The sequence below is a fragment of the Hydra vulgaris genome, chromosome 06 (genome assembly GCF_038396675.1).
Source record: "Hydra vulgaris chromosome 06, alternate assembly HydraT2T_AEP".
Classification (NCBI taxonomy): Eukaryota; Metazoa; Cnidaria; class Hydrozoa; order Anthoathecata; family Hydridae; genus Hydra; species Hydra vulgaris.
Genome location: NC_088925.1, coordinates 36,386,665 through 36,414,661, shown reverse-complemented (window position 1 = coordinate 36,414,661; position 27,997 = coordinate 36,386,665). Strand labels below are relative to the sequence as shown.

At 27.8% G+C, this 27,997-nt stretch overlaps 2 protein-coding genes and 1 long non-coding RNA gene across 13 annotated transcripts; 2 read left to right on the top strand and 1 right to left on the bottom strand.

Moving 5' to 3' along the window:
- Positions 1-3: 3 nt before the first annotated feature.
- LOC136081812 (zinc finger MYM-type protein 1-like) lies at positions 4-21,564 on the bottom strand. 10 transcript variants are annotated; one of them, XR_010639142.1, is made up of 5 exons: positions 7,510-8,871; positions 5,164-7,364; positions 2,022-2,091; positions 1,068-1,854; positions 4-986 (listed from the first exon to the last, which is right to left on the bottom strand). XR_010639142.1 is itself a non-coding variant. In XM_065800006.1 (4 exons), exons 2-4 carry the CDS (start codon positions 6,992-6,994, stop codon positions 1,755-1,757), a joined length of 2,001 nt encoding a protein of 666 aa, XP_065656078.1. In that variant the 5' UTR covers positions 6,995-7,364; positions 7,510-8,871; the 3' UTR covers positions 4-1,754. The 10 variants fall into 10 exon arrangements, 2 of the variants coding, with proteins under 2 accessions (XP_065656078.1, XP_065656079.1); XR_010639143.1 differs by having other exon boundaries at positions 4-1,526; positions 1,655-1,854; XR_010639144.1 differs by having other exon boundaries at positions 4-1,830; positions 1,922-2,091.
- Positions 8,109-11,412, top strand: LOC136081813 (uncharacterized). 2 transcript variants are annotated; one of them, XR_010639151.1, is made up of 4 exons: positions 8,109-9,372; positions 9,456-10,283; positions 10,948-11,001; positions 11,087-11,412. It is a non-coding gene; the product is annotated as an uncharacterized LOC136081813 (long non-coding RNA). The 2 variants fall into 2 exon arrangements; XR_010639150.1 differs by lacking the exons at positions 8,109-9,372; positions 9,456-10,283 and having other exon boundaries at positions 10,295-11,001.
- Positions 21,565-22,465: 901 nt separating the features above from the next.
- LOC100213948 (hepatocyte nuclear factor 3-beta-like) lies at positions 22,466-23,867 on the top strand. Its single transcript, NM_001309764.1, is given in 3 exon segments — positions 22,466-23,254; positions 23,256-23,302; positions 23,305-23,867. Coding segments are annotated over 3 exon segments (963 nt in total). The 5' UTR covers positions 22,466-22,600; the 3' UTR covers positions 23,567-23,867.
- The last annotated feature ends 4,130 nt before the right edge of the window (positions 23,868-27,997 follow it).

Genomic DNA, 27,997 nt, shown 5'->3' with positions numbered 1-27,997 from the left:
AAATTTAATTTTAAAGTTTGCTTCAAAGAAAAGATTGAAAAATTTGTTTCAATTTAAAAATTTTAGTTTTTAGAACAATAAAGCGGAAGATTGAATAAGTGCGAATTTCATAGGTGCGAACTGGTATAAGTGCAAAGCAGTTGCAAAAACTTGCATAAATGCGAATTGGCACAAGTGCGCCGAAATAATTTGCAAACATTGACATAAGTGCAAATTAGCATAAGTGCGAACTGTCAAAAATGCGAATGAAAAATTAGCATATATGTGAACTGGTGTATGTGCGTCGAAAAAATTTGGCAAAAGCTGGTATAAATGCGCCAAGATAATTTGAAATCATTTTCATAGAATTCGTACTTATGTAGATTTGCTGTTATAAAAATCGCACTTAATCAGTCGCTCCCAATAGAACCTTTGTATTTTAAATTAAACTTAGTTTTCTCAGAGGAGCGCCTAAAATTAGCTTCAACAGATGATCAATGGATGCTTTGCACCCATGCTTTATTCCACTGGTAAAATTTTGCAAAAAAGCCCCTCAAAATTTTTTTGCTCCGGGCCCCCGATGTTTTAAGATCTATCAGGCATCTTATTGGCTTGTAAAGAATTAACGTATGTAAATTCACAAGTTGCACATTCGATACAAAATTGGATTGAAAATTCTTTTTTGTTTTTCATCGAGATCAATATCTTTCAATTTACATCCACCACGCGATCTAATGTTATAAATTAAATCTTTAAACTATATATATATTTTTGCTATTAAAACCAAATCGAAGGTAACAAAATTGAATTTACAAGCCCGAAGGAAGTATTGGAAGTCAATCTTGCGGTAGTTTTAAAAATCTGATTTCTCAATTACGTGTTATTAAAAATTGCATTTTAAAGCGGAGACCAATCTAGCGCTTACGACATTAGTTTTCAGGCATAAACTGAGAAGCTTCGCCAAAATAACCACGTGAGGTATAAAGTTTTTTATCAGCACTTAGGTTCTATAAAAATAAAAACACTTTAATTACATTAATTGGTTTTTCTTTCAAAACCTAGAAATAAAGCATCAGTCCATAACAAACCTTTTTTAAAGCAATCAGTTTAAACTTTTAAGGTCAATTTTAAGATGTTTTTAAACGTTATCGAGTTCTTTTTTATGGGATTCGTCTTTAAGTACATTCATAAAAACTTGTTGCATATTTTGGTATATAAACTAATCAAATCTTTTTTTGATTTCTCCGTTCAAAATAAACTGTTATAGTTTCAGCTGCCTTGTAACGCTTTGTAATAAATATTCGTAATAAATCTATCATCGGCTCCCATATTTCAGAATAACACTGCGGTATTAAAACTATAAAAACTTCCAATTCCAGAAGAACGTCTTTCCTACCTTGAAATGGAGGGGTCTGCAGCGTAACTGGGTAGATTCGACAAGACTCCTTCAAACGAGTGATCATTTCTAATAGACTTCAATATTTGAACGGTATTAGAAGCAGAATGTTGAACTTCAACAACAATGCTTTGTGTTTAACAGCAATACTCTAATAAAGTTAGGAAAAGTTTTCAGTATTTAAATCGTTTTTTTCACAAGCAAAAAAAATTGAATAGCTACATATATGTTATAAAACCATGGATACACATTAACATTTCTAACGTTCTCTCGACTCACCTGCCGTTTAATTTAAAGTCATCATAGTAAGAATCAAGGTGTATCCATAAAGGCATTCTTTAATTTAGTGTTTTTATAATTGTTGCAAACTTTTTTTATATTATTTACTATAGTCCACAGCCATCATCCAAAATGATTTGTAAAACGACATCCTGAAAAGTTTGTAAAACGACATCCTGAAAAATTTGTAAAACGGAATCCTGAGAAATACAAAAAAGGATTTTAATGCAAAAGATGAAATTAACAACAAAATTTTCTGTAAATTACAAATTTAACACTGATGAATTTGTAAACTGTCCCCTGCAAATAAATAGTTGTTCAAGGTTAGAGGTATCTCTAGTTTCATGTACCATTATGAAGTAAAAACCTGCTGAGACGATTTTTGATGATATATTGCGTGGTATTCATAACTGCATTATGTGTACAAGTGCCATTATCTAAAAATGATAATATTAATTAGTCTTTGTAAATAAATGTGTGCGTATACAAATAATATATATATATATATATATATATATATATATATATATATATATATATATATATATATATAATAATATATATATATATATATATATATATATATATATATATATATATATATATATATATATATATATATATATATATATATATATATATATATATATATATATATATATATATATATATATATATATATATATATATATATATACGTTAGCATCATTTGAAGAAGTAGGACAAAAACACCTGAGTAAAAATTTACGTTTTTTTTTGTTTTTTTTGTTCAGTCTTTGTTGACCGATATATGAAAAATGTAGATTTAAGTAACGTAGATTTTATGATTTATTTTCTAATAGCACGGAAATGGTTTTTATCTATTTTTAAGTATAAATAAATATTAAGTGAGCACATCAAATCAATTTAATTAGTCTTTGTTATATGTTCTTACGTGTCTAGCAACAATGCAAAGGGTTTATTAACATGCGATTCGGAATTAAGTTTTTAAAAACTACCCCGTTTAAAATAGTTATTGTTTGTTAATAAAATTTTGTGTAAACACTTCATAAATATTGACAATCTAAAGAAAATAAACAAAAAAGTTGATAAATCCTCAATAATATAAACCTCAGTAACTTATTGCTTTCACATTTGAAGTTTTCTCAAGTCTGCAATTTTTTATATTTTTTTTTTCTTGCAAAATACTTTTATTTAAAATAAGCATTAAAATACCCAAGTTTGAGGGTTTTTCCATGCCTGAATGTTATCTCAATCCCAAACCAACAAAAGCTGCCGCAGTCCTTGATACTAATATGTTAATAATGTAAACTCCGCATAAGTTGAACTTCCTAGGGACCTAGAAAATAGTTCAGGTCAGTGAAAGTTCTAGTTATCAAAACATTTGATAACACAAACTTTTGACCATAAACAAAAGAATTTCGATTAAGTTTTGATATGAAAATGATTTTATTAAAATAACAAAAATTTATCAATAAATAAAAAGATTTTACTTCAGAATTGAGACAGAGTGACATAAGAACATTTTATAATGTGTTTTACTCCTATGAACAAGATGATTTTAACTTACCTATGACAAACAGGAGAATTTATAACCCTCTGCATCTGCTGCCTTCATTCTAGTAAAATAAGTTGTACTGTGTTTCTCCCTCAGATCAAAGAATAAATAACTTATCAGGTTGCATGCAAAAAAAAACAACCCAAACTCAAATGTATAATAAATTTTATCAAGTTTATCCTCGGATAAAATTGTAGGGAGAATTGTTTTCTTTCATGGCGCAATCATTTCAGCCGTGAAATAATAACTTTCTCCAGATACCATCTTGATAGAAACATGTTTTTCCAACAATTAAGTCAACCATTGGAACCTTAAAACACTTTTACTTTAATTTTTTTCTTTAGTTTTTCTTCTTCACCAAGTTCTTTGGCTTTTTAGATATCAATACTACTATGTTTTTATTTAAAAATGAAATAATCTATATTTGAAAATGTGTCTTTTTTAATTCTTCTACGTTTTTATTTATTCCCTTGCGTCTTCATAGATTTAAAAATAGTTTTAATCCTAGTTTATAGAATACTTTTTTAAATGCCATAATTTATAGCAACCTAAAACTTTAACAATAATTCTCCAGTTTCCTTTAATGCAACGTACTTTTCGATTGATTTTATGTAAAGTTTCCTTTATGACAGATGTAATTGTAAGAAATAAACACAATCACTTCTATTATAATTATAATGCACGTACAACGTTATAAGGTAAAGGCAAATTTCCATTTAAAGTAAACTTTTCGCAGAACGAAAAAAAAATTGTCAAACCACGTAACAAAAAAAATTTAAGATGCGTATACTTCAACTGTTTAATTGTCCTTTCTTTTCCGCAAAAATTCCCAGTGTAAATTCGCCTTAAGATTGTTTTTTCTTTTTTTTAAAGTTCGAGTTATAGGAAGAATATTAGCTAAAGGGCAGATCGAATGATTCATATTAGTGAATGTTCGAGTTATCGCGGGCTATAGAGTGATTGGTATAAGAAAGTATAAATGAGACTTCAAGGGAAATTCAAAAATACTCGAATTACTGAAGGCTCGAGATGTTGGGAGTTTACTATACGATATAAATTTACAGAATGTTAATACTATTTAACATTATTTAAATATATGCATAATGTGTTTATACTATAAATAGTATGTTAATATATTATAGGCACCACAAAATGTTAGTTATTAAACTTATTAAGTTTAAAGTATAACATTACTTTATCGGAAACTTTTTTTGTTTATTAATAAGGTTTCCATTAATATAACTTTAAGTTTTTACTTTTTTCAATGGACATGAACAAATGAAGAGTTTATTAGTAAGTAAATATTTATGTATCAGTATATTTATGATATGCCAATTATATGAAAGTAAATATTTATAAACTCAAATCTTGTTTAAAATGCAATGTTTAATTAGGATTTGTGTGTTCTGTTTTTTAATTCCTCAACTAAATTATTTAAACTTTTAAACAAGTTGACTTAACTGTTTAATAAAAGAGATCTGTGTTTTTAAAAATTTAACTCGTTTATTAGACATTGTAAAATCATCAACTTAAATTTACTTAATGCTGACCTCACTAACTTTTTTCCGTTAAATGTAAAATGGAATACCATTAATGCAACAACTATCATAATGGGCGATTTTTTAACTAAACAGAAATCCTGGCCATCCTTTTAAATAACTATACTCAAGTTAGCTATTTCACCTAAAATTTCATTTATTATACATACATTAATTTATGACTATACTTAATAGCGCATATTTAACATAAGTATACCATATATTCAGTGGCGGATTAAGACTTTTCGGGGCCCGGGGCTATTTAAAATTAGGAGGCCCCGTTCCACTAACAACGACAAAAATGAGTAAAACAAATACTTTCTTGAAAACGCTATCAATGATATTTATTTATATACAAATTTTATATTTATTTTATTGAATTAAGTTGAGTGATTTTTTTCTGCTTTTCTTACCCGCAAATTCTGCAATCACATCGCTGAAATCCAAAGTTTCTAATAATTTTGACTCAATAGTTAATGTTGCTATATTACTTAAACGACTATGGACCATTGTTGATCGGTGCATGTTCTTAACTCTTTTAAGAGTAGAGAATGATCTCTCAGCCTCGCAACTTGTTATATGAATAGTTAGAAACAAGCGATATGCTATATAAACATTTGGAAATACATCAATAATATCGGTTTCAACAATCGAATTTAAAACATGCAGAGGAATCAATGTGTTTTCAGTCTCAGATTTATCTTTTTTATGCGAAAAAAAACCCGGGGGCTGCAACTTTAATAATGTTACAAATTGTTCTATTTCAAATATGAAACTATCTTCTAAATCATTTGAGTACACTTCTACAATTTTTTTCGCGCTAACTTGCAATTCCATGGTACTAATAGTTAACAGCTTCGATAGAAATCCAAATAACTTATTTACGTGGTTGTAACCATCATTTCTTATAGTTAATTGTGTCATAAGTTTGTCAATAAGGACAAAAAATGTATTCACTCGAAACTTGTCGGATACGTTTAAAGAATCAACTTGGCTTTCTCCGTTGCTCAATTTTTTAATTACCTTTCTTTTGTTCTTATCCGAATAGTCTTTTTCAATAAACGAGCTAAGTTTTTTTGATTCATTCTCAAATCTCGTAAAGTCGTTTCGTAAGTTTTTTACAAAGTCAATTAGTGAAAGTAACATACTGCTTGCTGTATGCAAATCTAATTCAACTTTTTGAAGAAATTTGCTAACTGCATTAAACCTCTTAAGTATGTGATGCCAAAGTACAGCCATGAATGCAAACTCTAGCTTAGTGATCTTATCTAATAAACACAAAGCTTCTTGACGAGTATCAGATTTTTCTTCTGTATCCTCAGCTATATGACATAGCGCTGCATGAATCCCATCAAAATTTTCTACTAAACTTTTTGAAGCATCGGACCTACATGACCATCGTGTATCTGATAGGCGCTTGAGTGTAGCATGATTTCTTTTTAATAAATCCCATCTATGTGTTGAAGCTACAAAAAATGAATACAAACTCTGGAGAAGGCCAAAATAGTTGATAGAATTGATGCACTCACTGACACTGTACTGCTCTACTAAATTTAAAGAATGTTCAGCGCAGAGGATATAAAAAGCTAACTCACTCCGCTCTTTTAAACGTGCTTGTAATCCAGAATATTTATCTGACAATATGCTTGCATTATCGTATACCTGTCCCCGACAATTGGTTATATCAATATCATATCTTTCCAGTATATCTAAAATGTCAGTAATCAAAGATTTACCGTCGTGGCTTTTAGTTTGTAGAAAACAAAAAAATCGTTCATACACGTGGCCAGTTAGATAAGAACGAAATATCACAGAAAGTTGATCCACGTGAGAAATATCAGGAGTCGAATCTACGATAATTCCCCAGTATTTTGCTTTTTTTATTTCGGTAAAAATGTGCGTTATAACCTTTTGAGACATAATATCAATTAGCTCTTCACAAATAGTTTTAGAGAAATAATTTACATTACCTTTGCCTTTATTTGCAAAAGTGTCAATGTGTTGCTTTAAAACTGGATCAAATTGAGTCAACAGTTCTAACATGCCTAAGTAATTTTCGTTATTTGACGATCCTATAACTTCATTATGGCCTCGAAATGCTAATCCTCTTCCGGCTAAAAAACGAATAACTGCTACTATTCTATTTAAGATTGCAGACCAATAATTAAATTCCCTTTTAATCTGGCTTACCATATATTCATCGACATGAGTATTTTGTTTTATGAATTCTATCCACTTAATCATACATTGAATATGTTCCTTGCTGTTTTCGTGGCCGAAAATAGTTTGTTTAGCTTTTTTCTAATTGAAAAAGCCACTTTTGACAAATACGTTGTCGTAATCGGTTGAAAACAACTTGCAAACATAACAAAATACACATCCAGTGGATTCAGAAAACATTAACCATTTTCGGTCACACTTTTCGCCATTAATCATCACTTTTGAAAATATTTAACCGAATAATATCTGTACTGGTTTTTGGACATCCGCTTCGAAGATTAGAAATAAGTGTCTTTATTTTAAAAAAAAGCATACCCCTTGTTTAAATACTTCATACGTTCATTTTCCTTTAATTGTAATGTCCATAAAGCAGGGTCTTCGCGTAGAATGGTATCTAGGAAAAAATCATGATAAATAAGCCTAATAAAAAAATAATAAGTGACAATTTATAGAATAAAAGTATTAACTGCCTAAAAAGTAAACTGTTTGTTTAGCAGATGTTTAGCAGGTGTCATTAAAGATAGTAAAAATTGGAGTACCTGAGTCAAGCTCATTGTTATGCATTCAACACTTTCAACTTCTTGAAATTCATTTGAAGGACCTTGGCAGGCTACCTCATTTTCCGTGTTATTGTTTTCATCTTTTCTTTTATTGTTTTTATTATTATCTACAGTTTGTGGAAATTGCATAATAGTTTGGTTTGATGAAAAAAAATTTGTCATTTTCGGAAGTTTAGCTACCATTTCCTCTTTCTTTCTTCAATCTTCTTTTACAAGCTCCACTTTCATATTTTCTTAGCATTTTAATTATAACTGTATAACCTGAAAAGTGTTAAACTGTTCTTTTTTTATCTTTCACGAATTTAGCGCTTCAGCTATTAAATGCATTCACACAAGAACTCTTTTGTGCGGAAGTACAAAAGAGTTGTAGAATTGCAATCGTTAATGCATTTTCAATAACAATATAATTATTCAAGTCATTAATAATTTTCCGAAGGGAATTGTTTTTGTAGCAATTTGTACAAATGTTACATTCAATTATTGCTATAAGGCGCTGCTAGCAATCTAATAATTTTTTTTTTTGTACAAGTAGCTGCGCTCCTTCGTTGTCAAAGACCGGAAAAAATATATAATGCAGCGTTTGTTGTTGACAGCCCTGTAGGCACGCAACGTTTTATTCACGTTTCAATCATGTGTATTTAAGGTGACTTCGTCCAGGTTACTATTTTACGTGAAGTTACGTGAAAGTTACGTGCATAAATATCGCGTCTAAAACGGAACTTTTTTTATTATTCTTAATAAAAACCTGTGATGAAATATAAAATTATATTTTTTATTATATTATTTATTTTTTTATAGTATAGTTTTTGTATTCATTATATTAATTATAATTATTTTACTTTTATGATGATATAATTAATTTTTATTGTAGTTTAATTATAATTTAAAAAAAATTAGTCTATATAATATCTTACAACGCAATGCATTTAAAACAAAACTAAATAGTCCAATATATTTTAAGTTGTAATATCTAATATCCAAATTACATCAAATTAAGTTAAATAAATTAGTACCAAGCGTCCCTATTTGCCACACAAGTAAGATTAAACTCAAATACAAGGTATGCTTTTTTTCTACTTTATAATATAATATTTTAGACTGGCGAATTTGTCCATTTTGCTTGCTTAATTTAGTACAAAATAAGTTATGTTATAACGAATTTAATATCAAATTAAGTAAGCTACATGGACAAATTATAAGTTCTAGCAGAACTTATTCTTAATTCTTGAGCAATAATAATGTCTGTAGAACTTCTGCATACATTATTGCTCAAGAGTCGATTAGATAAAAACCCAAAATAGATTTTCTTATATTATTTGGTTTTTATCAACAAGGTTAAAGAATTTATCCAAGATAATATCAATAAACAAATTTGTTATGTTATTTATTATTGATATATGTATATATTATTATTATATACTTTATCTTTTTGTAATATATGACATCTCGATCTTGTGCTTTACTTGTTAAAAAAGATTAATACTTATTTCATTTTTTTTATATTATTTAAATATTATATGATTAATATATATATTTGAATTGTATTTATGAAATTATTATTGTATATATTATATAACTTTTATTACTATTGTTATTATGTACAATATAAAACAGGTTATTAACGCGGATTTGTTCAATGTTTTCCCCACAAAAAGATGATTATGATGCTATTGTATTTAAAACTGCATTATACTTATTTTTCAATGACGATAACCTTCCAATATGTAAAGCAAGTTTCTCTCAAATATAGCATTGCTTTTTTTAAAAATTGTTTCATGATTTTGATCAAAGAAGTAGCAACACCAGAAAATCTTGTTGCCAAAACATTTGGTGACTCACCATGTAAGACTTGTGTTAAAAGTATGTGATTTAAGATAATTATATTAATAATCATATTATTTAAGTTTTTATTTGTTTCTTTTTAGCTAAATATGGTGTCGCCAGCTATTATTGGAGAAAATATCGACTTATTCATTAGATAAAGTTTGATGCATCCTCTTACCCGGTTTCCTTCTTCACATTTCAATCATGTATATTTTAGGTGACCTCGTCGAGGTTACAATTTTACTTGATTGAAGCATGAAAGTTATGTTGCCAAAATATTGTGTATTTTGGATCTTTTTTTATTCTCTATAAAAACCTATGATTAGAAACTTGGAAAGATATTCTTTATTTTATTTACTATTTTTTTATAATTGAGTTTCAGGGATTATTTTTTTTGGGATCTTCCCAGAATACCGGATATTTTTCTGAAATTTATCTTTTTCCAAATATCCGAAAAGTTTTCCATACATGCAAGTTAAAGTATATATTATTGTCATCAACTTGGCTGAATGCAAAATTAAGGGAAAAATTAGGGGGAAAATATTCTGAATTTTTTCAGGATATTTTCCGCAAACAATTTTCCAAATTTTTTAAATATAATGATTATATGAAATATTTAGTTTATATATTCATTATTGTAATTACTTTTTATTATACTTTTATAATAATATAATTATTTTGCATTGTAGTTTTATAATAATAAAAAAAGTATCAGGGTATAAGATATCTCATAACATCGCAATGCATTTTTGACAAAAATAAAATGTCACATATATAATATTTTATCTAAACATATTATATTATTTTAAATCTAAGTTTTATCAATTTAGGTTTAATAAATATATTACAAAGCTTAGTTCAAAATCGTGTAATGTTATGGCAGATAATTCTCATATTGCAACATGCAAAAGATCAAACCCTAATACAAGGTATACTTTTTTATCTACCCTATTATATAATATTTTAGACTGTCAAATTTGTTGATGTAATTAATTTAATAATAAATAAGTTATTATAACTTATTTAATATTAAATTTATTAAACTACATGACAAATGATAAGTTCTGTATAAAATATCATTGACTAGGAAGATCCAATGGTATTGTTATGTTATTACCTAGAAATATCATTCTGTAGTAAGACACAATAACCTTTTAACTTTTAAAGTTTGAGAAATTTCACTTTTCCCTCTCTTTGTCTTTTTTTGTGATCGCACCCTATAGCAAGAATTTAATTTAGTTCATATCTTGTTGGAGAATGCAACTTGATTCTGAGTTGAATTTTCAGCACTCGGTATTTATTGGTGACCTAATTTGACAATACTTTATTATACATACTTTTAGTTTTAAACTTAATATATTATATATAATTAGGGGTAGATGAGGCTCCTTAGCCGTGGTGAATGTTTCCACAGCAAAAGGAGCCTCAAGATGAAAATCTCACCATGGGTAGGAAAATCATGATATAAAATCTCCACTATAATGTTGTGTGGTTATGTGGTAACTATTACATTTTTAAAAATTGTTATAATTTTTTCTGTGTGCATTCTAAAATTTTTCTATTTTGTTTTCTTAAAATTATTTAATGATTTAGATAAAAGAAAACAACTAGAAAATCTTGTAGCCAAAATGGTTGGCAACTTACCAAGTAAGATTTGTTTTAAAAGTTTGTGGTTTAAGATAATTATTAAATAATCATATTATTATTTAAGATTTTATTCGTTTCTTTTCAGCTAAATCTGATTGATTAGATAAAGTTTGATGCGTACTCTTATAGGAGAAATTATCGACTGATTCGTTAGATTATGTTTGAAGCGTGCTTTTATGGGAGAATATCGACTGGTTCGTTAGATTAAGTTTGAAGTGCGCTCTTTGTGGATCGAAGCGTGCTCTTCGTAAGTTGCAGATCTATGACTTTGTACTTATTACTTATTGGATATAAGGAGGATATTTTAACAAAAGTGCAGCTTTTATTACAAATTCAAAATGTGTATGTCAAGAACTAACATACTGACTAATAAAACCATGTAGTTTAATACGTATTGAATATTTCCTCGACGATGAGTTTTTTTTCTTTACACGAATCCAAACACTTCGTTTTTATAAAGCATAGTTATTGCTTAAATATTACGTGCCAAAATGAACGTAAAAAGCACGTCTTTTAGACAGTTCATGGGGACCAAAAAGTCACCTAAATATCACGTGCCAAAAGTAACGTGATAAACACGTCCATAAATCACGTGAATTGGTCATTTCATGGGGACCAAAAAGTAACCTAAATGTCACGTGCCAAAATAACGTGAAATTCACGTTTTTGTCACGTCGCTGTGCCTGCTGGGAGTTATTTTATTTTTGTGCTTTTGTTTTCAGACAATTTAGTAAGTTTAACTTTGGCTCTTTTAAGTTAATAAAAGATTTAATTTTCATAGTTAATAAAAAATTATTTACTTTGAATCGGGGCCCCTAAAATTGTGGGGCCCGGGGCTATAGCCCCCTATCTCCCCCTCCCCCCTCATCCCTTGTTCCGCCACTGCATATATTAATAAAGTCATTTAAACTTGCTTTGTAAATAATTTTGTTATATAGAGAACATTTATAGAAAAGTTTAAAAACATTCACTTGCCTATAATATCTGAATAATCGTAGCAGCAATAAAATCTAGTTTTCTTTTAGCAACAGTTATTGTTTATGTTAAGCTTCTAAAACTTTGATTTGTTGTTGTCAAGCACACTTAAAAATAACAAACTTAAAATGTAATGCATGAAAATAAAATATATACATTTTACATTTAATCAAAATGAAATATATAAATGATTGATCTGTTTGGATTGCAACAGATCAATCAAAAGTCTTTATGAGGGCAAAGTTTCTAATTAGAAACTTTCCCCTCATAAAGACTTTTGATTGATCTGTTTGAAAAAAAAAGGTGGATTTTATAGTCAGATTATCTTTAGTTTCAGTAATTTTAACTTCTGGCATTCTATTTACTCAACATTTTTTATATTTAGTTTTATCAATACTTCTCTTAGTATACAACACGAGATAGAATGAATTGCTTGACTGAAATGAGTTCTTCTCATTGTTAATCCATTTAACAAGTGTTTAAATCAGGATAGATATAACGATAGTTTTATTGATATTATTTGATAGTGAGAACTTTTCTCTTTAACTGTAACTTTTGAACACAATTAAACGAATATAACTTAAAAATATGTTAAATGCGATTACTATTGTAAAAACCTCCAAATCTACCTTCTGTTGTTGTTGGCATTAGCTGTTGTTAACATTTTATAATTTTTTAACAACTTGTGTTTAGTTTTATAAGCGTATTTGATGCATTATGTGACACTTTACTTGTTCATAAAACTATCATGGTGGCAAATAGTGTCCACTGGACTACTCCCACTTATATAATAGTATATGATATTTTAAAGAGATGACAGCTCATTTTTGAACAAATAATTTTCCCTAATAAATTATAACATAAAAATGTGTGAGTTATGAAATGGTTAAAAAATGCGTGAGTTATGAAATGGTTAAAAAATGTGTGGGTTATGAAATGGTTAAAAAATGTGTGGGTTATGAAATGGTTAAGAAATGTTTGAGTTATGAAATGGTTAAGAAATGTGTGAGTTATGAAATGGTTAAAAAATGTTTGAGTTATGAAATATATTAAAACTTATAAATTTACTTTTCTTAGCTACTATTTAAAAAAGTTCAAACATGTAAAAACTATTTATATTAGTTTATGTGACTTAACATAAATTTACTCGACTTAACATAAATTACGTAACTAATACAATTTGGGTTCTTTAAGTTTAGATTAAAATAATATTATATTTTAAACTTAATAAGTTATTAACAAACATTATCTAGAACCTAAAGAAGTCGGAGGTTTTAGATGCATATATGTTTTTTGGTATTAAAGTTCTAGACAAAATTCCAACCTGTAACATAATTTGAATAGAATTTAAGTAAAAAAGGTAAATGATTTTGGATAAAAAAAAATGAGATTGTATTCCCATTTTTATTAAGCGCACCATTATATTAGGCACAATACAACGGAGGTTAAATGGTTTTTACTTTTGAAATCTGCAAATTCAAAATGTCTAAAATTGTGAATAATGACAAATTTTCTAGCGCCTGACATGACATTGTTAATTTAACCGTCAGAGTGAGATTTAAAGAAGCGGGATTTAGCGCACTATCAACTGTGGTCTCTCCTATTCTGACTTTGATAAAACACTTAAAAATATGTACTTTATAAAAAAAAAAAACATAATAATGGCGTGAGAAATTATGAAAGAAATCGTTGGTAAAAGAAAAAAAATTCAGACATTTTACTCTCTGGTGAAAAGGAAAAACGAAATTAGTACAAAGATAAAGAAAAGGTATAAAAAAAGTTCAATCAATTCTTTGTAAAGACAGGTTATTTTGACTCGTCGTAAATTAAGCAATCATATCATATCGAAATTATTTCGCTGACATACATACGCTTGATATTTATCTAAAGTTTGAGAAATTAAAAAAAATGAGAATTTATATTGCAAATACATTGCAAGAAATTTATATTGCAAATACATTGCAAGAAATTTATATTGCAAATAAATTGCAAGAAAAGTTGTCATTAAAAATGAGAACAACTTTTATTGCAATTTATTGACTTCTTAAATACAAAATATAAAAATTTGTTTTCTTTTAAAAGCTAGATTTTTTTATCATCAAAATTTAAAACTTCCTTTTTTTTTTGAATGGTAATTGCCCTAAGTTGATTTACGTATAAATTTTTTAAAACACAAAAAATTTAGCATAACAACTAATATACATGTAGGTATTTTGTAGTACTCTTGAAACATTCTAACTCTCTCAAAACAAAGCGGGGTTATTTAGACGTAAAAGTTGTTTATAATTGGCGAAAGTAAAAAAATATCTGATATGGCTCTTCCAAAAAAAAAAAATCAAAGTTTAGATCGTGGACAAAAAAGTTGTTTAAATGCTTAACCATTTAAAGGACTATAAAAATTTAAGCATAATTTTTGACAATTTGGAAATAACGTTTTACGATTATTTAGAATATGTTTTATCAAAAAACTTGGTTTAATTTAGCAGTTAAAGTTATTCCAAGGACTTCAAAGGACTCTGAGTTTCGATCTAGTTTCGCCGGTTAGGAACTGAACAAAGATTAATCTCAATAGTTTTACCGCGCTCAGTGAAAAAACTAAAATTTTTGGGGAATATTCTTTTTAGTCATAAATTTTTTCTTATCTGTAAAAACAAAAACAGTTTTTTTTGTGTGTTTTGATTATTTAGTGTCATAATTGAACCATAGCATTTTTTTTCAAACGCTACATAATTTAAATTTGATTCAATCAAAAAATACGAACAAATTTCAATAGAAAATTAAAAAATATAAAACTTTATTATCTTGTTTTGTTTATGTTCTTATTTAAATAAAGTTCAGAAGAAAATTTGAGTTCATTAAGTTCTTTAAACTTCTTAGTTCTTGAATTGATCTAAATTATAAATACTTTATGCAAAATGGAGAAAGCGGTAATATTTTTTAAAAACAACCATTTCACTTGGAAATTGAAGAATTTAGTTTAATGTCCCTAGTCATCAAGGTCAATTAAAAAGAACTACGTTATTATCATTGATAATGATTTAGTATTTTTATATTTTGCACGGATTTTATTTTAAATGTTTTAACAATTACGATTGAAAAACCAAATATCTTATCTTTTAAATCAATTTTAGAGCTAATGCTCCGAATCTAATTAGCTCCTAAGCTAATACTCCCTCATTTATGAACAAATAAGATAACGCTCTCTTATTTATGAAAGGTTTGGTAAACAAGTGAAGCAGAGTACTTGATTTCCAAAAAAAAAAAAAAAAGGATTTATTTATGTTTATTGTTATCAATTTTTTTTTTGATATTGAATATTTTTTTATTTATGAAAAAATTAAGATTAAGAACTTTTATGAAGAAATTAAGAATAATCCCAGCGGGCACAGACGTCCGTAAGACGTATTTACAACGTCATATAGACGTCACAAGTCTCTACAACGTCTATAAGACGTCCAACGAACGTTCTGTGATATCAATAATATTCTGTGATAATAATATTCTGTGGTAATGATAATACTCTCATATTCCGTATTTTTATTATGAACTGTTTGAGACTAGAAATAATGGAATAAAAGCTAAATGTCATATTAAACTATTGTCATGCCCCTTTTATTAAAACGCAACTATGGTCATGCACCTTTTAATAAAACACGAATAAATAAAAGTAATAGCTGTACTTTAAAGTAGTATTGTAAACAATATGAACAAACCGTAGCTAGCAAACTATGTGAACAAAATGTTGCATTGTCAACGGTATGAACAAAATGTAGAATTGTTAACTATATGAACAAAAGGATTGCGTATGGAGCGTTGTGAATTATGTGAAAAAATGAAGCAATATGAACTTTATGAACAAAATACTTTTTTGTTAATTAACCATATTTATCAGCACACAAAAAAAAAGGAAAAAGAAAAGATTCATAATATGTAGTTTAAATTAGTTTATTATATTTTTTTTACGTTGCTTTATAACACAGTTTTCCCCTAAAATTTATCACCGCAGTATACTCGTATCAGACAAATAGGCTTTAGAATATGCCGATTTACTTTGGTTAAAAGAGAACAAACCATGAATTGAAAAACACCGATGCTTATAGAAATTAACCGATATCTGAAGAAATTAACTGCGCCGTTTAATACTTTGTTTCTTTATAACGATAATTATAAAAGTTAGTTGTCAAAAACCAGCGGTAGTTTATCTTATATCAATTTCATTTCAATTTTTTTTTAAATCCATTCATTTCGTCCTATTGTGGTAGTGTTGATCCCTAGAAAGTAGAACGCTTTTGCGTCTCAAATACGTAAGAAACCTTATGTTCTTTTGCATTCACTTCTTTGATTCTACAATAATCTTATTCATGCTATTGTTTTTAAAACCAAAAAAATGACAGAAATAATAGAGATAATAGTCTTTAGAAAGAAGGCTTTTGGCTTTTCCACACAACCGCTGGTCGAGCTAGTTTATAACCGCTGCAAATTATAATGACGTGCGTAACGTCACTAAGTTACCTTTTATCAAATATAAAAAACATAATTTGTAGATTAATCAATATCTTTGTGAAAACGTTGTTTTTACCATAAATGAATTTTTTAATTTAATGCTTTAATATATATATTTTTTACATTATTTTACTAATTGTTTTAGTAATCTTAAAACAATTTTATTATATTTAAAGTTTTGAAAAATCACCTTGCGACATATGCGACTGAAAACAATATTTTGTAACGAACGACTTGTGTCTAATTGTAATATTTTGATAATATTTTTTCATCCAAACTTCAGCGGGTTATCAAAGAATGAGCAAATCTCATGAATTGCGCTCAAAATATTTTTATTACTATAATCCGACAGGGATAAATTCGAGTCTTTTTTTAATTTCGCTTTTATTTATTTTACTTTTTTTTTTTTTTTGTACATATATGTCAAAATTTGAATTGATTAGAGACGCCATTTCTCAGTCTAAAATTGCAGGGGTCTAAACTTTATATATTTTGTCATTAGAAATTGTTCTCATTACTTTTAAATTAGTTTATGTTTGACAAGGATAGTTTCTTTATGGAAGTTTATTGTGTAATAATAAAAAAAAAGTTTTGCAAATGGCGAAATTTATAGAAAGATAAAGTTCTACTGAATAAAAGAAGAATTAAAAAAAGCAAAAAATCCAGAGATGAAACGCTAAAAATCGAAGATAAAACGCTAAAAATCGCTTCTCTTCAACTTTTAACTTTTTAATCTTTTTAACTTTTATTTCATTTTAACTTGTTTATCGTTGTTACAACCTATGGCTGAAGAGGAAGAAATCGACAGAAACGCAGTGCACTCTACTCGTGACGTTATTATCACTCTTTCGACAACTCAAATAGCGAAAGGCTCACTAAATCTTCCATTAACTAAACTATTATTCACTTTTAATAATTTTCATTGTCTCTAGATCTATTGTATTTCATTGTATTAAAAATCAACCTTCTTTTTTATGGAGAACAGTTAAACATATATTTGCCTTTAACATTTATTCAAGTTCAAATAAAAATAAAAAGATTCTATAACACAAATATAATTCATATTTTTGTATAATGGCGGGTAAAACTTGCTTAGTTTGAGAAAAAAGACTGCTTAGGATCCAACATTAAAGCGCCACCATCTAGAATTTCAATGGGTTATTTACCAACACATTTCATATTTAACTGCTTTCTGCTTCAAAGAAAAATCTATATAATTGTTATAGTTAAAAATAGTTGGTACCAATATAACGAATTGGTAACGAAGTAGGTACAATATAACAAATAGTTATATTGATACCTACTTTGTTACTAGTTATATTGATACTAGTTTTTTTATGTTTTAACTGTGACTACTTTTGAAATGAAGTAAAATAAACAACTTTAGCGAAACTAAAACAACTTTAGCGCAATGTAGGGAGACGATGGAAAAGGCTGAGAGATTAAATTTATCTTTTTAGTAATGTTTGTTTTTCTAGAGCATCGATCAATTAAAGCCTAAAAAGCGTCCAATTGCTTCGATCAAGTTGTTTTAAACGCTTAGTTTTTTGACCTTTTTTATGACATTTTGTAAGCTTTTTTTGCGTTTTAAAACGATTATTTCAAGATTTGATTACTTTGTAGTGGTTCCTTGTTTTTATATAAGCTTTGGTTGTTTTGTGTGTATTTTAGTCTTTTTTTAATATTTTTTAAATTTGTTTTTGCTTTAATATTAAAAATAAATCGGAAAAATGCAACGAGGCGATTTATTTTTAATAAATTCTAAATATACCTTTTCATTTAGCAAAAAAAATTTGCCCCCTCCCCTATCTCTAGGAGATAAGTTGGATAGGGTGTGCATTCTTAAAGTCTAAATTTTCTTTCATCCTAATTATTCTATTTCTTGGAATATATATATATATATATATATATATATATATATATATATATATATATATATATATATATATATATATATTTCGCAACTAAAAGATACATAAAAAAATATATATATGAAAAAGTTTTTAACAATTTTGATTTGTAATATACAAACAGCAAGACTTAAAACTTTTCCCGCTATTTGTATAACGTTTAACAAAAAATTTTAGTTTTATTTCTAGGTAAACATGGTGTTTACAACTTTAAAAAATAACTAATATTATCTTTATATAAAATGCATACATATATATGCATATATGTATGTATGTATATATATATATATATATATATATATATATATATATATATATATATATATATATATATATATATATATATATATATATATATATTGTAGAAATTAAGATTATTTTGTGGTAATACGTGTTTACAAATACAAATATCAGTAATATATATATATATATATATATATATATATATATATATATATATATATATATATATATATATATACATACATACATGTATCAGTATAATGAATAATTACTAAATTTTGATATAAGTATATAATAAAATTTGCATATATACGCGTATATATATATATTTAGCCGTCTGAACAAATATGATTGTTTCCAAGGAAACTAAAACACATTTTAGAAGTGGCAAATATGAGTAAACTAATATTGTCAACATAGTCTCTTAGAGAACTTGCCGCGTTTGTTTTTGATTCGAATCTTGTGAAATATAAAATAGCTAATACTTTAGATTGACATTAAAGACGAATGGCGTCAACTAGTAAATATTTTTGCTAAACTGCATAAACATTGTTTTTTTTGAAGCCATGTATTTCCATAAATGCAACGGAAGTAATTAAACTAGTTTTGGGGCAATAAAATGAAAAGCATCTAAGAAATAAGGCCAGGTTAAAGCAAGCATTTTTCAATTTAGATATTTGTTAACATATTAGTTTTATTATTTATACAAAGCCTGGGCCCAATTAGAAGGATCAATTCGGGCGGTCGCTTGAGTTTTTTATTTAGATTGCTCACCTGTAGAAATAGAAATCAGGGGCGCCATAGTAACAGTTTGTCCAGATTGTTAGAAAACTCAAGTCAGGCCATGGATATAAAAACTTGAATATAAAAAACTGTTTTTTTAAAAAAATCTATTTGTTTTAAGATTATGCTAAAAAGTTTTGAAAATAAACATAGAATTAAACTTTTGTCTCCTTTAATTGATGGTTTGTGTTTGGATTTATAATCACCCTATAAAATCCATGAGCTTAAGCGTGATATGATCCACTTTGACGCTTATCACTGTATATGCAGTCAGTATGGCATGTGCATCAGAGAAATTACATATTTATTAAAGTTTTAAGTTTGTTTATTTATTTTCATAATAATTAATAAAATAACGTTCAGAAAAGTTAAACTTTATTTAGTTTAAAATTTTGTAATAAAAAAAAATCATGTTAATGAAAATCTGGTAAAATAAATTTCAAAAAAGGTAACCTTAGCAACAAGAAAATGAGCTGTGCTATGTATTTAATTTATATAACTATATAGGTTTTAAATACTAACTTGCTTCTTTAATGCTTTAAAGCATATTTATTTTTAAATTGTTATTTTTCAAAAGTGATAAAGTATTAGAAAAGTGGACAAGTTTTTGTGCTGACATCAACTAAAGTAGTCGCTTAATAAGACTGAAAACAAGTTCACGACAAAGAACACTAACAAAGAAATTCAATTTTCATATATTAGTTCAACTGATACTGCTGTATTGACTTAGATACGCGGTGAAAAAAACTCTTGTTCTATTTTATAAATTACACGGTTGCATCTGTCATTGTTAGCACAATAAATGCACACAGAAACGTGTTTTTTCATATTTCTTTGTAAGTTCAAATGGCTCCAGTACATATTTGCCCATACCTTTAATAAAAATGTTTTAATAAAAAACCCATTTTTTATCGAAAAAATAGATGTTGACTCAAGTTAATCAAAATTAATTTTCATGTTACTCTTTTACTATTGTTTTCAATTCTTTTTAGAGGTTTATTTGCGCGTTTAATTGCGCGCATGAAACTCACAAAATTTTCGCAAATTTGAGCGTGTAAAGAAATTTAAAAAATTACGTAAGTTTTTAGTGCAAATCTTTTTATATGTCTCTGTTATCGTTAACTTAAAATGACTGATCGCTAAATTTCTTTGAACTTCTTTTTTTCAAGTGTTTCACAAGAGTCCCAAAAATTATTTTCTTGCGGCAGCGTTCAATCCGGGAAAACCGGATACAAATAAGTCCGAACTTGTCAGTCAAAAACCACAACAAAAAAAATTTTTTTTTTTTTCTTATTTAGATATCTCTTAAAACTTTTATTAGATTATTTTTTTTAATACTACCTTATGATTAAATAATACGATGTTTTGAAGATTACATTAACAAAAAATAACAACTTTTCAATTATATTTTTTGTGTATGTAAAGATGATATATGATAAAATATTTTAATTGTAATATAAGAAAAAGGAACATCAACATTACACACTCCTTTTCTCAAGAAGGGCCTAAACAGTGATTTTTCTCAAGAAGGGCCTAAAGTGTGACTTTTAAATCGAGTTAAAGATACTCATATAAAACAAGAGTAACTGAATTTGGTTGCTTTGTTTTTAACGATGAAAAACTTTTATTCAAGTTTCAAATGTAAGTAACTAAGCTACAAACCTGCTAGTGATACTACGAACACATGATCAAAAGATATTAAATAATGTATTACTATGTACTATTAAAATTGTTTCTTAAAAAGATTATTTACGATTTCTCTCGGCAAACTTAGGATCAAAGAAGATTCGCTACATTGAGTAAAATTCTCTTTTTTGTTCAACGACTAATATATAAGTATTGAACAATACCATTGAAAATTTTTATTAATGCTGTTGGGAGCAACTACAAAAACATCATAACATTATTACTACTTACATTACTTCTTACATTAACTCTAAAATTCTTTAACTTCTAAGTTGCTCTATAGTAACTTCACCACAAAGAAACTACTCAACATATGAATATTAAGCAAAACAAATTTTGTGACAGACAAATTTATACACAATGCAAAATAAAGATTGACTTTGTAGAAATTAAAACATCTATGACATATTTACATGTTTTTTTTTCTTTAAATATACACTTCGTAGAATAATAGGACTAATAGATTTGTTTGCCAGCTACATGAAATGTGCAAGCAATCGTATTTATTCGTTTATTTATTTGTTTTAATAAACTCTTGCGTTTTATTTAATAGTTCTAAAGTAAACGGCTATTTGACTGCAAATTTATTTTTAAAAAAATCTTAATTTGTCGTTAAATATATTCTAAGCAGGACTTTGGCATGAGAAATTTCTGATACCATATAACTATATAACATATTTGACGTAGCTTATTAAGTTTTCTTATCCGCATTTTCTAATAAAGTAAATAAACAAAATATAAAACGAAAAACGAATATTAATTTTCCGGATTTTGGGCGTCAGCATTCATTGGCTATTTTTAGCGGTTTGTTATCTTTATTGGTGCTTGTTGATGTTGTTGTTAATTTGAACACCAAATGTTTTTTTTTTGTAAAGTTGATTATTATGTACTGACGTTTTGAGTTACTAACCAAAAATTACTATTATCATTTTTTTATGATATCGAAATATATTTTTGTCTAGATATTATTAATAATATTTTTATATATAATTAAAAAAAATTATTTACTCCTAAACGATTTTTTCTTTTATTAAAAAACATTCTTAAATACGTTCAAATCTAAGACAAAAAGAGGAAAATAATTTCCTTGAAAAGAATCGTTTGAAACGAAATATTGTTGAAATATCGCGCGCTCAATAAAGTTTTTAAAATTTGGGATCATTGACTTTTATTTTTGGCATATCATCACAGAGAGACCGCTAGGAGCTAAGAGTCGCCGTAAAACCTTTCGACTTTGAAAACATTTCTTGAATAGTTTCTTATGACCCAAAAACAAAAGATAAATCATCTGCAACGCAGTGCATGCGCGATTATTTAAACACGAAAAGCTTTTTCTAGTTTATTTATATACGAGTGTTAAACAAGTCAACTTGTGTGCACAAAGGATAGATAGAAGCGTATTCAAGATTGTAATTAACAACCAAATATTTATATACAAATATCACCTGAAAGAAAGTAAACGCGAATAATTTTATTTAAAAAAGACGCATTATTACAACATGATGGACACGGTTATACCAAACAATACTACGCCGTTATCGCACATGGTGTTGCATAGTAGTGGTCGGCATTTAACTCCGGGAGAATGTGATATAAAACCACTTGTTACGTCACCTCCAACAATCGGAGAATATACAAGTCATATGGCAATGCAACAGCAAACAAGCATCGAAGATATCGAAGAAGAAACGTCAAAAGAATCGAATTCACCGATGAAATCTCGAAACTACCAGCATGCCAAACCGCCTTACAGTTACATATCTCTTATAACAATGTCAATACAAAATACACCCGGAAAAGCTGTTACACTTAGTGAGATATACCAATTTATAATGGATCACTTTCCCTATTACAGACAAAATCAACAACGGTGGCAAAACTCAATACGACATAGTTTATCTTTTAATGACTGTTTTATAAAAGTGCCACGTTCTCCAGACAAGCCTGGTAAAGGAAGTTTTTGGACACTTCATCCTGATGCGGGAAATATGTTTGAAAACGGATGTTATTTACGGCGACAGAAGAGATTTAAATCTGACAGAAAAGCTAGTTTAAATATAATGAACCACAGTCGAGTAAATGATATGTATAATCCAGCAGGCATGCAACAGATAAAAATAAACCAATCAGCTCGAGTAACTGGTCCTCCGTTAGGAGTACCTCCTCCATATATGCATAACTCCTTTGCTGGTGCTTATAGAGGACTTCACTCTTTCAACCATCCTTTTGCTATAAAGAACATTATTGCGCCTGAACATGAAGGCGATTTTAGATATGCTGACCCAATGCACTTTCCATATCATCCATCCACATTTACACCACCACCCTCAATGTATGGAAAGGACTCTATGCCACCTGCAAGTAGTGGGGACTCTTTTAATATGTCTTCTTCAATGTCACTACCATTTAACCCATACTACCAACCGTGTATGATGCCTCAACAGCAACATAGTGGTCTTGTTTAAAGTTATTATTTATGAATTAATTTTAGATTATCAAAAGGAAAATACTCCTCGACTACTACCTACTACATAAATTTTATTTTTGGAAGCTTTATATATATATATATATATATATATATATATATATATATATATATATATATATATATATATACATATTATCACATAGATTTAAATTTTACATATTTGAGTTATATTTTAAACAAAGTGAAATAACTTTAGCTAATAATTTATTTATGAGCGACCAAAAACATTTATGAGTGGTTGTAAAGTAACCAAATAACATTTAAATTCTCGAAAAAAGAAAAAATAATTTGTGGTGTTTTTTTAGTTTTAAAAAATTAACAATATCTATTTAAAAAGATACAATATAAAAATCTATATCAATTTTTTTTTAACCTTCGGTTTAACGAAGCATTATTGTCGTTTAATGTGATTTGTTAACACCATTTTAATAGTTTTTAGCGAGATATGTATGTAGATATTCCAAACGGATTTTAAGAAAAGTTGTAAATAATTCTATGAAAAATATAAAAATAAATTTTAGAGTAATATATACGTAATTTATTTATGATAGAAAGATTGACCACGGACAATTTAATAAAATTTTCGAGAAATTCTTTTTGCAAAGTGGTTCAAGTTTGTATCGTTATAAAACTTGATTGCATCATTCTGGAATGCACCGAGTTTAGTTTGAATACAAAAAATATATTTTAAACACATTTGATTTATTTTGTTATTATTGTGTTACTGAATTAAAAGCTAACCCAAAGTAAAATGAAAATGGTTGTGCATATTTTACATAATGTGTTAATAAAAGAATAAATGTATAATAGTTTTAATTAAGTTAATTAATGAAATTTCAAACAAAAATTTAAAACTAAGAAAAAATATAACCTCATATAAACCCTTTTTTTTTTTTTTTGTCCCGTTAGATACTATCTTAAAATTCTTTTTTTTTTTTTTATGAAATCCAAACATAACTCAGATTGAAGTAGCTAAACGCTTAAATAAACTTTTCTTTCTTTTGTGTAATAAGTGACATAAAATAAAAAATAAAACAAATGTAAAATTTTAAGTTAAAGCTTGCTTGTAGACTTTGTACACTGTAACTTTGCAGGCACGCGTTTCAGTTTGATAAAGCTGTGCTAACTACGGCGCCGGATTTCATAGTTATTTTACAGCGTGGAAACCTGTAGAAAAATTAAAACTTTTAATGTATAAATATGTAATATTGTGAAAAATAATGTATAAAACACAAAACTGCAGGATAGTCATGAATAGTTTTTATAATCTCCTAAGCTCAAAGCAAACTTTGGAACGTATAATAGCTTCTCAAAAAACTCCTAATGCATAAGAATAAAGGAAATAAAAAATTCAAAAAATGTGTCATTAAAAAAAAAAAAAAAAAAAAGAACAATAACAAATTCAATATTTGATAATTTTTTAGAGTAACGATTTGTAATCGTGAAATAGTTTTTACATGTCATGCAATTTTTAAAAGTTCACATCTCCATTCCTTTTAAATATATTTGGTTGTTTAAATCTTAATGGTACCATTTTTATAAAAGTACCATTTTTAAAGTACCATAATTAATAAGAAATGGTGAAAATTTATACAACTGCCTGTGGACGTTAAAAATTGCATTACATACACAAATTATTTTTTTTTGTTATTCACCTCCTCAAGGCCGAGAAGGCCACTACAGATGAGGAGGCTACTTAATAGTGGTTATAACCCTCTCTCAACTCTATAACTCCGAAACACGAACCTCAAGGAACAAGGCTGCTGCGCGGAGAAACAAGTTGAGCGCGGTACTACCAGGGACGTGGTGGGGATCGAATTTCATGATTACAAATTGTTTCTCTAAAATTATAAATATAAAATTTAGGAACGTTTTAAGATTTAAAAATAAGAGCAAAGAAAAGAATTCTTTTGCAATCTATTTGCCCCTTCTTTTTATTTATTACCAAGACTGTCTTGGCTAAGCATTAAAATTTTGATCGCGTTAAACTTTGGGCTCTACATGTTTTGTCAAATTGGTTTAAATTTTTATTTTATAACAAACTGTTTACAGTTGAACTCATGTATTTCAAATCCTTAAAGGATCTCAAAATGTGTTCAAATTAAAAGAGTTTTTCGAATTATAAGAGTTCAATTTTAAATATTCAACCATAAAGGGAACAATGTTCCCCAAAGGGAACATTGTTTCTTTTTATTAAATATTCAACCCTAAAGGGAACAAAGAACTTGTTCGATTTAAATGATCTTAAAGAGTTTAATTCTTGTTTCCGAGAGTATTATACAATCGTTAACCAACTACCTTTACTTTTATCTTTTTAATAATGAGGCTAAAATAATAGGTTAGTCTAAGGCCGGCGCAAGTAGGTGTCAAATGAGTATTTGGGGTAGGGGGGGAAGGGGTGCGGGGAAATGGCTTAGGGTTTCAACCGACTAAAAAAAAATCCTTTAAATTCCAAATTTGCCTACTAATGATAAATTGTCCATGTCCCATTTTGCCGTTTTAATCTATTTAAAAAAAGATTCTAATTTGTCGACTGAAAGTGGTAAAGGTCCCAATTTGCCAACTGATTCATTGAATGGGGGTGTTATACTCGCAACCCACCCACCCTTTACGCCAGTCAAAGGTTAACCATGAAAAATTAGAAGGTCAGAAAAGTTTTTTTTCTCTTCAGAAGATAACCATTCGTTTATAATGTAAAATATTAAAAGTATAGTTTTTGCTCAGTTTATGGATATAAATAGTAAATAATAACTATATTTTAGAAGTCTAATCATTTTCAAATGATTTATATCTATAACCTTTTAAAGTGTAACAACCCCGTTGATATAAATAGTGATGGATTGACCAAGGGTACTGGGGTGCAATTGCATCCTGGGCCCCTACCTTATAAAAAATTAGGCCCCTTTGGTAATAATTACAAAACAAATTTCTAGTTCAACTGCAGTGTGACCTACCTTAATACTTCCACTGTTCAACTATTTGCTTTTAGTAATTTTACTGACAAACAATTACAACAAATTTCAATCGTACTTAATGATACAATTTGTCATGAGTGTAAAAGTTTAAGCAAACCCATATTTGAACTAAAAAGATTAGGATCAGATAATGTAGCTGACGCAGATACATTTTATGATATTGAAATAAAATTCCAGTAAAGATAAAGTTTATTGTTTCAAACTGTAAATAAGGAACTTGAAAAATTAACCCAATGGTTTAAGTCAAACAAATTGTCTTTAAACATCAATAAAACTAAATACACTTTGTTCCATCGTCTTCATAAAAAAGCATATATTCCCCTAAAATTACCGAATCTCTTTATTGATAATAAACTAATAAAAAGAGAACAATCAATAAAGTTTTTAGGCGTGTTATTAGATGAAAATGTAGCCTGGAAAGACCACATAGGACTAATTGAAAATAAAATATCAAAAAATTTGCGATATTGTACAAAGCCAAACAGTTTTTAAATCTATCTTGTTTAAAAAACCTATACTTTTCTTTAATTCACTGCTACTCAAATTACGCAAGCATTGCTTGGTGCAGCACTAAAGGATCGTCCATAAAGTACGTACGCTCGGAGGGGAAGAGGGGGTCTGTAAATTTTTTATGTAAATTTTTCTTTTATTAATTACGATTGTAAAATTTTTTTTTACTAAACGGCAAATACATAACATTATTATTATTAATTGGTCAGCTTTTCCAGATGTTATAAACTACAAAGACAATGAAATTATTTACCACCATTATATTTAAAAATTATTCTACCAAGATCATATTTAAATCAGTACGGAGAATATAAGCTTGCAGAAATAAGAGTCTAAAGTCCAGCATCAATATCAAGCAACAATTCATTAAAATAACCTACATATAAGGATCAGGGGGTGGCGAGAGTCTTAACGCCGTCTGGGACTGCTACCCAGATTGGCGCCCCTATTTTTTAAATTTTTCTATATTATCAGTGAATGACCTTTTTTTTGGATCCTTTTTTTTAGGCGCCCTTTGGATATTTTGCCGCCTGGGACAAACTTTCCTTTTTTATTGGAGCCTGGAAACCAAAAAAGCCCCAAAATATCATCCCCTCCCCCCACTTCAAATGTGAGCCCTACGGGCATTTGTTTTTAAAAGTTACGTTCTAAATGTCTTTTAAACGTTTTTTATGGAAGAATGTTTAGAAAACGTTTAAAAGACATTTAAAATACATTTAGAACGTAACTTTTAAAAACAAATGCCCGCTGGGAGGACAATGAGTAATTATACCTTAAACGAAATTTAAATTTATCGACAGGTTTTAAGTTTAATTTTATAACCATTTAGTGTTCAAAAGTTATGACCATGTTAGATTTAAAACCCCCTCATTTTAAAAAGGATGGAAACGTTAGGTGGTTATAACTTGCAAACACTAAAAAAT